Source organism: Hibiscus syriacus, unplaced genomic scaffold, assembly GCF_006381635.1.
Source record: "Hibiscus syriacus cultivar Baekdansim isolate YM2019G1 unplaced genomic scaffold, ASM638163v2 tig00002840_pilon, whole genome shotgun sequence".
Lineage (NCBI taxonomy): Eukaryota > Viridiplantae > Streptophyta > Magnoliopsida > Malvales > Malvaceae > Hibiscus > Hibiscus syriacus.
In genome coordinates, this window is record NW_024061947.1 from 1,089,190 (window position 1) to 1,100,952 (window position 11,763).

The 11,763-nt window shown below is 34.2% G+C and overlaps 1 protein-coding gene across 4 annotated transcripts; it reads right to left on the reverse strand.

The window, feature by feature from the left end:
• Window positions 1–1,108: 1,108 nt before the first annotated feature.
• LOC120154774 (serine-rich adhesin for platelets-like) lies at window positions 1,109–5,643 on the reverse strand. Of its 4 annotated transcripts, none has more exons than XM_039166447.1 (8): window positions 5,460–5,643; window positions 4,386–4,580; window positions 4,047–4,298; window positions 3,801–3,835; window positions 3,622–3,705; window positions 3,183–3,330; window positions 2,453–3,075; window positions 1,109–2,185 (listed from the first exon to the last, which is right to left on the reverse strand). In XM_039166447.1, exons 1-8 carry the CDS (start codon window positions 5,581–5,583, stop codon window positions 1,382–1,384), a joined length of 2,265 nt encoding a protein of 754 aa, XP_039022378.1. In that variant the 5' UTR covers window positions 5,584–5,643; the 3' UTR covers window positions 1,109–1,381. The 4 variants fall into 4 exon arrangements, with proteins under 4 accessions (XP_039022378.1, XP_039022372.1, XP_039022365.1 ...); XM_039166441.1 differs by having other exon boundaries at window positions 3,622–3,714; XM_039166434.1 differs by having other exon boundaries at window positions 4,032–4,298.
• Between the last annotated feature and the right edge of the window lie 6,120 nt (window positions 5,644–11,763).

The following is an 11,763-nucleotide window of genomic DNA, read 5'->3' on the forward strand; positions in this document are numbered from 1 at the left end:
GAAGAAGAAGAAGAGAGTTTCCCAGATAACTCTTTCTTTTCCCCCACGTGTTTCATTCTTATAAAAGGGGAAAATATCTTTCTTATCAAATGACCAATTTTCCATTTAATTCATTCAATTACCAAACAACCTTCAACTATATTTCCAATAAGTCATTAAACTATTAAACTATTTTACTTTTATCACCAAATTTCAAAAATTCTCATTTTTGTCACTGACTCGGATTTCGGGATGTTACAGCAATGGTATTGAAGCTAAGCAGCCAAACTCTGCTATCCGAAAGTGTGCTAGAGTTCAACTGATCAAGAACGGAAAGAAGATTGCCGCATTCGTTCCAAATGATGGTTGCTTAAACTACATCGAAGAGAATGTTAGTATCCGACTGAAAGCTGTACAATATTGTTAATCATATAAGCATGTTAGGTATGTCATTGGTTTGACCATAATGTATTCGGTGTAGGATGAGGTGTTGATTGCCGGATTTGGAAGAAAGGGTCATGCAGTGGGTGATATCCCCGGGGTTAGGTTCAAGGTCGTGAAGGTCTCGGGTGTTTCGCTCTTGGCACTCTTCAAAGAGATTTTTATTAAATTCGAATTAAGAAGAATATTTCTGCTTCAAAGCTTTTGTCGACAAATCTTTTTGTTTAATAGTCTGGTTAGTGTGCTGAATTTTTCTTCAAGCATTTTATTTATTTATTTTGAAAGAACCTCCTATGCAATTTCTTTTCCAAACATAGGGGAAGAATTCTTCTTTCCCTCATCTTTTACCCACTCCAAACATGATGTAAAAGAAAAATCAAATTAAAAGTATCTAATGTTTTGAATCCCCGTAAATAATAATTAAAATATTTAAATTCAAATGTTATCTAAACTCACAAAATGTAAATTAAATATTAAAATACACTCTATCTGTTCATGCCCAAACTTAACACTTATTTTATCTGTATTTGATATGTATATGTAATAGATGGTGTGCGACCTTTTCAGTATGAACAAAGTAATTTTGCAAGATTCCGAGAGCTAGAAATTCCACAACAAAGCAAATTTGCAGACATGATTCATGAACTTTGTTTGCCACAAAAATATAAACTGAGAACTTCAAGTTCAGCCCTGAATAACTCTCTCATAAGACACTACCTACACGAAATAAAACTTCAGATTCTAACTTAGTGAAATTCGAACCAGGTACCAGCTTATCTCCATGACAAATATCATATCCAAACCTGGTGGAATTCGAACATGAGAACTATTTCTCCTGAATTACAGAAGTTTATCATCGAATCTACAAGACTTGTATCAAAATAGTTCCAAATAAGAATAACTGGAAGAGGCACATACATACCAACGTTACTTGAAAGAATCTGAAGCTAGGCAGCTGCACTTAGCTATTATTCTCAGGAAATGTACTATCTAATGTGGTTGTCTTCTCGGTTGCCGCCGATCCTGATAACACATCGTGTGGTGCATCTGTATTGTAAAAAGAATCCTTGACCAATAAAGGTATCCTTGAGCCACAAGTAACTTCAGAAGTCATCGGGGATGGACTGGGATTTGACAAACTGTTCTCAAACTCAGCTTTAGGATCTTTCCTAACAGCGCCTATTTGGTCTTCAACAGGAGTTTCTTCCTTCTTGTTGGCATCATAAAGGAAAACCGTTTCAGTCTTGGGGTATGGATAACTGTATGTCTCATTTTCAGCTGCTTCTTTTGATGCAATTGTGTTTTGAACATCCAACTTGGAAGCTATATTAGAAGTTGTTTCAAGTACTCCATCAAGAGGAACAATCTTGGCATCCTTTATGCGAGCACCTTCCTTGCTTTCCTGGCCTGCTACTTTCTCAGCAGAACCAATACCATTTCTAGGAGAGGATTTATTCTGAAGTTTCGGAGATATGCCAGGGCTGGTTTTGAGGTTTCTTGAAGAACTTGATACCGTTGTTCCAGCAATTGAAGATTTCTGAATAGAGATGGAAGAACTCGATTTTATAGCAGAGGAAGTTTGCTTAACATCAACCTTGGGGCTTCGAATTGCAGTAAGAGTCCTAACAGGTTGAAGCTTTCCAATCTTTGCCTTCTTTGAGTTTACACTTGGACTAGTGGTTTTTGCTCCAATTTTAGGCAAGCCGCTAGGTACACCAGGATGAGTCAACATACTCCCATTTGGAGTGCGTCCCGATGATCGGACCTGCATTTATCATGATTTCACACAGGTCAAACAATTTGACCAACAAAACAAGCTAGAGTATAAATGAATACAAGGAGGTGGAGTTTATGTATTGATCATTTAGATTTCATAATTGAATAGGCATAAACTAGTTATATACTCTTTTATGCAAAAGATCAAGATTCTAAAATGAAGATTTCTGTCTGGTTGTTCTTCGAAACAGTTGAAGTAGAAACCAATTTTGATACGGTATAAGAATGTAGAGGAATTCAAGAAATAAGAACTAACCCCATCAAAGAACCCAAGTTTTGGTGACGGCATGCGGAGGCCGGAGGGTTTCATTGAAGCTGGATGATGAAGTTTACTAGTTCCAGGAGAAACTTTGTTTTCACTTTCATTGGGCAAGCCAGTAACCTCTGCGCCATCTCCCTGTGAGAACTCACCAGTAGGATGGTTCTGCAAGTCCAAAACTTGGTGAGCATCGCTATTTATAGCAGGTCCCTTGCGGGAGCCAGAGCCAAGGCTAGCTCTTGCAACATTAGAACTTTGATTAGCAGCAGAGATAGATGATGATGACTCTGAAGACCATTCACTTATAGAGCTTGCTGGAGATATACTGGAAGATATCTTGGTAGAAGACTTCAAAAAGGTTGGGAGCTTTGAACTGCCTGCTTGAACTTTACTTTTTGGTACAATTTTGGGGCCATTTTTAGGTTTAATCAAATTCAAGGAAGATTTATTAGTTCTGTTGGACGAAACACTGACACAACTTTCAAGTGAGGAACAAGAAGAATTCAGCTCCGTTTTGCTAGAGGATGGGGAGCAAGAAGAAGATTTGGAAGATGGTTTAGGCCTAGGCACAATGCTTCTTGCACCACCCAAAGGAGTTTTTAATACTGTAGTTCCTCTACCTGCAATCATTACAATTAGTTGGAGATTGAATTAAGAAGAAAAAGTGAGCAAGAAAACATCCTCTTTCTTGATGAAGTTAATTTATAAAAATAGTAGTTTGAATTACCAGTTACAGTTTTTATATCTTTTTCCATTCTGACATTCTTAGCACCCAAGGAAACCTTTTTTGGTGAAGGACCAACGCTGCTTAACACCTTTGGTGGCTTATGAAGAGATGAAGTTGATTCTCCACCCCTAGCCACTGACTTCATAGTCTTAATGTTTATATAACCAAAAAGTAAAGAAATCAGTCTTCAATGGTAGTAAATAGCAGTTATATGGTTGCATGTTTAGCAGCTGCAATAAGTGCATATTTACAAGCTTATTGCATGGTTTCGTATGAACTTGTATAACACAAACAAGACGGTTAATTTACCTAAATATATAGATTCAGAACTTTATAATTTACCTACAACACCCTATATTGTTGAGTAATATTATCTCTATCTTAAATAGAAAAGAAGATACAACAAACAGTTCATTTGCATGATATTAGCCATACATACTTGTGAAATTTGTGGACGGACAACCTGCTTCAATGTTTTTGCAGAGTCTTTCACGCCAATGTTGGGCTTCCTTGGAGTAACTTTCTGCTTCATCTGAATTTTTTAAAATGTTAGTGGAAAGAAACACAATAAACTAATTAGTAACGAAAATTTACTGCAGCTGACATTTCTTAGTGTACCTTATCTTGAGTAGCAAGTTCTACCTTTTTTGAAGCTGCGAATAAAAAGAGAACATGACCATCAGTTTGAGAATAATTTGTGCCACAAACACATATCTAGAACGTTAAGTTGATCTTTGGACTTGAGTACAATTTATGTATGTAAGTTATATTTGTGGCATCAATGAAAAATGATTGGGTGCATCAGCAATAAAACAATGCAGAGACAAACGGGAAACATACTATCCTTACATGAGACAGTTTTACCATCTGTTGTTTTCAACTCCTTTTTGCCACTAGATTTTGCTGTAACAGAAACTTTGTTAGATTTCTGGATTGAAGCTCTTACATCCTCAAATAAATCAGCCTCTAGACTTTCCAATGTCAAAGTTTCAGAATCCAGCGTTGTTAATGAATCAAAAGACTTGTTTACATCCTCTTGAATCGCAGGCAATGCTTGTATTTGATCTTTCTCATTGCCTCCCAGCATGCTAGATAACTCCTCCGGCTCCAGAAATCCTAAAAAACAGAGTACAAAGCGTTATCAAAAACCAAAAATTTAGAATCATAAATGGTCAAATGCAAGTAAAATCAACGAAGGTGTACCTTCACTAGTAAAGAAAGCACTATCCCATGCTAAACTTTTGCGCAAATTATATTTTCCATTTTTACTTGTCTTGTTTTGTACTGGAGACTTCAAAGGTTCTTTTGTTTTTTCAGCTTCGTCATGGGAGCCTGATGAGATTTCAACGGTCTCGGAATCCATGGCGAACCTAACAGTTTTGGTTTCACTTCCCGTCTCTGTACAATATAAAATCCAATTTTCATGATAAAAAGCCAAAAAAATTGCAACATTGAAATAAGATTAAAAGTCAAATTTAACACCAAAACAATTAAATTAAAAAGTTCTGTCATTCTTGTCAATCGATGATAGAACTGGTCTTGCTTGTCACAGTTTACTTACTATCAGACTATGTTCATTGAGTTCAGTGATGATTTGTTTCCGAAGTTGATATGATTACATGGGTGTACTCGCAGCAAATTTTGATGAAAAATTCTAACATGTCAAATTGAACACACACAAAAAAAATCAAAATCAAAATATGTTGTCATCCTTGTCAATCGTTGATAGAGCTGGTCTTGCCTGCCACGATTTACTTACTACCAGACTAGCTGGTCTTGCCTGTCACAATTTACTTACTACCAGACTATATTTATCGAATTCAATTATGATTTTTTTCTCAAGTTAATATGATTACATGGGTGTACTCGCAGCAAATTTTGGTGAAAAATTCTAATATGTAAACAGTATACTAAAATTTTAAAAACAAAAAAATAAAGACATTTTAAGACGCCGGCGCGTAAATTATCTAATGCATATAAGAAAGTGCGTCCAAAAATCCAAGAGGAATCCAATATTAGTGAGCGTAAAACCAAGCTAAAGTAACGAGAAAATGCGTTCAGTAAACGAAAAGAAGTTTGAGGGGAAGCTTAACCTCTACTACTTCATTTACCTAATTATTGGTAATAACTAATAAATTGGCCAAAAATTTTCAACATGATACTTAAATCAAGCAAATCTAACTAATTGGAACGGGGGAAATCCCAACTTAAATCAAGCAAATCTAACTAATTGGAACGGGGGAAATCCCAGAAAAGTGAATTAAATTTCATGCAAACCTGAGGATTGAGGAATAATAGGATCGCAGAGAGGCGAATGGACGAGGCGATCGTCTTCGGAGGAAACATCTACGAGGCTTAGTCCTTTGATATTGAAATCGCTTTGCTTCTCAGAATCAACCATTTGTATAGAGAGATTATTATCAGATGGACTCAAAGCTTAATGAGTTTATTGAAATGAAATGAAAAGCAAGACTACTGACAGCCACATGGAAATCAATAAAGTAGAAGCGAAAAAATTTGAATTTGGGAGAGGAGGCGCTTCAAAATTAAATTAATATATAAAATATTTGAAAATATGAGCGTCTGACAACTGTCACCCACGTCCATGTGTGCTGTGATCGGGTTATTTGGACCGTTGGATTAGGCCTCGGCCAACGGTTGTCGGGGTTATATTAAATGTATGCAGGATTAGGCCTCGGCCAACGGGTTATTAAATGAATTATTAGCAATTCATTTTCGTTTATTTTGATGTGGTAAATTTAGATTTTAAAGTTTTAGAATTAGTTTTAATTTTTTTTGTTATTTCAAATTTGATTGCTTTGAATTTAAATTATTTTTAATTTTTATCAAATATTTTTTTGAGTCAAACCATTTAAGATTTTGTCATTTAGATTTAACACTAAAATTTGAACGTAAATTTAACTTTTTCAGTTTTTGTAAAAGAACCTTATAAACTTCTCTTGGGTACGTACAAAGTTAAACTGCCACTGCTAATGCTAAATACATAGTAAGAATTAGATTCCAAAAAATCAATCCCAACTATAACAACATAAATATGCTTATTTAAAAAATAATTAAAAAATAATGTATATATATATATATAACCAAACTTTTTTACATCAAATTCGAATTAAAGTACACAAATAATCGCTCGACTATAGAATGTTATTTTGTTAAGTCTCTTGACTATCAAAAGTTATAAAATAATCATTCGGTTACAGAGTATTGTTTTGTTAAGTCCCTCAATTATTAAAAAGTTGTAAAATGGTCATCTAACTATTTATATGTTCTAAACTCGTCATTTTCTATTAAAAAAATTAGAGGTCTTCCGAGCTAGATGTTAACTTGTTGACTGTGTTATTATAAAATCTGATCTCATAACTGTTTGAGTTATATTTTGTGAAATGACTCTATGTTGTCGAGCGAGTGCTTGAAACATTATGTTGTCGAGCCATTGCTCAATGTCAATAGGTATCATTAAAATATGAATTTATCATATCTCATTCAGGAGGTTAGCGTTCAGCTCAGACAATCATAAATTTTTTAACGAAAAATGATGAATTTGAAACATATGAAAAATGGAGTGATCATTTTGTAAATTTTAATAGTTATTGGATTTGACAAAGTAATACTCTAGAATCGGAGATTATTTGTGTACTTTAGCCATTTTAGTTTCACCAGCATGATTTACTTGTCAGATGATAAGCGATAAGGTGATGATGAGAAGGAGCTGCTACCTTCAGTTCTCATGATTACAAACCCAACGGGGCTTCAAAATATGTATTCCAGCTGCTGGAAATATGCACATCTTTTACTTGAAAAGCTGTTGCAATTTGAAGAAATCCATACTCAAATTTTACATTAAAATTATGGGTGGGGTGTAAGTAAGCCAAATCGAGCTCAACAATACTCGAAAATTTTAAACGTAAGCTCGACTTGACTCAAAAACTCACGAGTTAAAAATTATGAAGCTCAGCTCGAACTCGAAATATATTATTGAAACTCGACTCGAACTCGAAAAGAGTAGAACTCAAAAAAAATTCAAGAGCTTGATTGAAGCTCGAGACTTGAGCTCGATTCAAACTCGAACTCAAACTCGAATTTGAAACTACAAAAATCTTATATTACATTTAAAATATATAAATAATTTTTCCTTTAATCAACCATCACCAATACATTATAATATGAATGTATGAACTATAAAAAATCTAAAAAATAAAAATACAATTACAAGAAATTTAGGATAATTAATATAAGCTTTGAAGTTTTTTAATAATAATTATTAGTATTATTATTACTCATGTTTATTATATTAACATATGGTGTAAATCCACCAGGAGGAAGCCTGAGACAGTGCGCCACCCCCGTGAACCCATCGAGGAAGACTCATGCTGGTCGGCCATCCATCGAAACCAATGTTGTTGTCGCCCATGCTGGCCATGCTCGAATTCATGCCCTGCAGACACACAAAACAATGGAGAGAGCACTAAGCACAACAAGAAGATAGAGAGAAAATATCAAGGATATAGTTTTGACTGCAAATAAATAATAGAATAGTTTGGATATAACAAGAAGATGCCTCAATCATAAGTCCTGATGGAAACATGAAAAACACTATCTCTCCTACAATATTTTCCTGGTTATGGAAGAGTGCAGCCATACTGTTTTCCCATTTTCCTTTTTTAGCAGTACCTACAAAAGAACATTGATTAAGAGTATATTTAAAGACAAAATACCAAACAAACGTGCAAAAAAAATCTAATATGTTATTTAGAATTCAAGAGCACAACTGTTGAACAAAGCTTGATTCAAAAAGAGAAAAACGGGAGGAAAGATAACGGGTTCAAAATCAAATGTAGCAAAAATTACACACTTTATGTAAACTTTTGCATTAACAAAAAGTGAAACAAATATGTAATGAATAAATTACTTACATCTCAACTTTATCATTAACTGCCTGGAAAGTATAAAGGAAAATCATGATGCATTCTGCATTGCATCTAAAAGCAAACTTTTCTTATTGACCTAAAACGTCAAAAGCGAGATATACCAGCCTGCGGTTTCTTCCATCAGTGAATGATATGAAAATATTACACGGCGGCTTGAAAGCTCCAACTAGGCAATTCTACAAGGAAACAAATACATAAACAAGCTTTTCACTTAACGATCATTGAGAAAGTAAAAAGAAATAAAGAAGCAATTTCCTAAGAAATTGATAGTTTAATACCATGACGCTTCAATGAGCCCTGAATCAAGACTTTTTCTCAGCATTAAGGACCTAGAAGTAGTAACATAAATCATTGAAAATTTGAAATCGATTTACAAAATGTTTTACAAATTTAGACAGAAAAAAATGGACAAAAATTAAAGTTCTAATCAGATTCAAAATTTGACCATGTTCTTACCTTCCCTGGGGAAGCCTTAGGACCGAAATCAGATCATAAAAATGAGGAAAGTGTAGGGGGAAAATACCTTAGCTAGGGATCTAAGAGAAGAGGAAGGGTTGACTATTGAATGGAGATCATCTGAGCTTTAGGAACATTTGGCTGTGTCGTGTTCCATAGCTTTAGATCGGGGTAAATAAAAAGAATGAGTTAGAATATAACCAAGTGCTTGGTAGTGTATGGGTTAAGATTAGAGACTTACCAGTTAAGATTAGAGACTTACCAGTTGAGTCCCGTGGTGGTCGGAGTTGGATTTGGCCACCCGCATGTAGTGGCCGATGTAGAAAGCTTTCGAGCTTTCTCGGTCGCCGAGAGAGATGAGGATAGTAGGGAAATAAAGTGATTTATTTGGGTAGTTCGAAACCTAAAGGGTAGAAGTTTTCGATTTGGTTTACCCTATTGTATTAGGGTCTTCGCCGGAGAAGAAAATGACCATCATGTTGGGAGTGGCGTCGCGTGTGTGTGAGAGGGAGAGATGAGATTGAGAGAGTTCTCGAGAGAGGCTATTGGAGAATAAAGGGGTTGTGCGGCTGTGTTTGGTATTTTTGTGTGCGCGAGTTTAGTTTAGGTTTCATATTAATTTTTTGGTAAATTAAGTTATAGTCCCCCAAACTTGAGCACCCTTTTGTAAATCCCTAATTTAATTCTTGATTTGTATGTTGAATTTTACATTTATTTAATTTTAGTCATTAGTTTAATATGTATATGCATGTTTAATAAATTTATAGTTTGGTATGTTATATTTTAATTTTTGTATTTCAATCACATTTGTTTAAATTTTCTTATTTGTTTTAAATGTTCAAGTGTCATTTATGTTATTTTTCATATTATTTTAGCTTAAACAGAATAGGATCAATTGCATATAAGACCCTATAGTTTATGCGCATTTTGTATTTAAGTCATTGGTTTAATTCCAATTTTGTAAGTTTAATTTTACATTTACGTAAATTTAATCATCATTCTAAAGTTAGTATATTTAGCTTAAATTAGTCCTCACATTTAGATTTCTCTTAATTTAGTCCCTATTTAGGATTGTTTTCTTTAATTAGTTGTGTATATTTATTTTGCATGTTGCTATGTTTATGTATAAGTATGTGATTGATTTATTTAGGAGTCACATAACATCATTTTACACAATTTGTACATTCATGTGCATAACTTAACCCCTATCACATAATTAGATTTATGGTTTAGGGTTTAGGGTTTAGGGTTTAGGGTTCATTACAAAGATATTAATTAGTTGACTTGGTAACGATTTATGAGGTAAGTATAATTTAGGGTTTATGGTTTAAGTTTTAGGGTTTATATTTCATTACAAAGACATTAATTAAAATTTGAGGGTAGTTGTATTATAGAATTTTTAATATATTTTTAAAATTTTATAATTATCAATAGTGTATTTTTAATATATTTTTAATAATGTAATTTTAAAAAATCTAAAATTATAATATAGCATTTTTTCGAGCTGCTCATGAGCTTTTCGAGTCAAATATCGAGTAGCTCGTTTCGGCTCGTTAAGAACTCAAGTCGAGCTCGAGCTCGAGTCAAGTCCATTCGATCCGAGTATTTATCAAGCCTTGATCGAGTCGATCTCGGATAGCTCGCGATCTGTCTCTTCTCATTCACAGCCCTAATTATGGGTAAACTGTAAGTTTGATAACTGAATTTTATTATGTTATATTTTATTTCTTATGATTTTTATTTTTTAATTTATTCACTAAAATTTATATATTGAAATTTTTTTAATCACTCGATCATTTTTCTCTAATAATAAAATGATGTGAAATAATCTAATATCAAACAGATCCCATTAAATTGATATTAAATAAAAATAATTAAGATTGAATTTCAATTAGGATTTTAAAATAAAAATTAGTAAATCTCAATCTCAAACTTCAACCCTAACTCAAACCATCATCATCGGTCATTCAAAATGAAATTTGACATGCTTATTAGTATTCATGTGAATTAAACAAAATGAGGGTAAGAAAGTAGGCGTAGTAAATCAAATCTTGGAAATTTTCTCCCTCATTTCGTTCTGTATCTGATCTCATTCTTACTTTTTTTCAAAAATCAAACATTAAAAAAAGATGAAAGTGTAAACCCAGAGGGAGCTAAAGAAGATGGGAGGGGAGTTATCAAGTCTGTAACACCCCCAATTTTCCCCTAAATTAAAACCTTAAAATTTGGGGAATTTTGACCTAAATTCTTAAATTGAGAGTAATGTCCAAATTGAATATTTTAAATGTTTGAAACTTTTACGTGAGTTCTATAAAAGATCAACGACCAACTTTAGAATTTACCCGTTTGCAACCGTCGTCTCAGGGTCCTTTTTTTATGAAACCCGCAAACCAACAACCGTCTCCGTCGCAGCTTTGTTCGGCAATTTATGGCTTTTCTCGGCTGGCGTTCGCGTGGGGAAGGCCTGGCTGGACGGCCGAAGCACTGTCGGGGTCATGTTCGCCGGTCGTGGAGAGGCTTATAACGCCACTGCCGGTTCTGTTTTGGGTATTGTCGCTGCTGTCTTGTGGTGGCCAGCCGTTTAAGGCTACGGCAAGGTCGGCCGTGGCATTCCCGTCCGATGGGGAATACTGCGGGTGAAGTTCGTCGCCGGCAGTCCCATGTTTCCGATCTGGCAGATCACTATATTCGAATCGAACCCACTACCAGCATCCCAAACGATATGAAATTATTTTATTTATTTGTCGCAAATTATTATTTTGTAATCTGGAGTTACCGAAATGAGTTTTGATTTGGACGTAAATTTTGCAAGAAATTTCGAACTGGAAACCAAATTACCACCTCCTTCGCAGTTAACCACAAACTTCGAACCGAACTGTATTTCTCGTTGTAGAGGGTGTGTTTCTATTCGGTACAATATTTGTATTGAATGATTGTTTGCCTGTTTGATTGATTGAGAAATTATTTGAAAGTATGTTTGATTGTGAAAATTGACTATGTTAAACGTGATTCGTATAAATGTCATGTGACATAAGTTGATATGTCAAAATTTAAAAATATATGTGCGTACTAATCATGTGATTGTGTTGAATTATCAGAATCGGAATATATGCTTCAGAAATACAGTTACACGGCCTCTTTTTTAAACCTTGACTTAAACTTGTTTAGTTTACAAT

Bases quoted from the DNA above. Each gene is read 5' to 3' on its own strand.
- LOC120154774 (XM_039166431.1), bottom strand. From the start codon at position 5,583: ATGGTTGATTCTGAGAAGCAAAGCGATTTCAATATCAAAGGACTAAGC. The intron at 4,299-4,385 runs GTACACCTTCGT...TCTGTTTTTTAG, and splicing joins TGCTTTCTTTACTAGTGAAG to GATTTCTGGAGCCGGAGGAG. The intron at 3,331-3,621 runs GTATGTATGGCT...ATAAACATTAAG, and splicing joins TCCGTCCACAAATTTCACAA to ACTATGAAGTCAGTGGCTAG.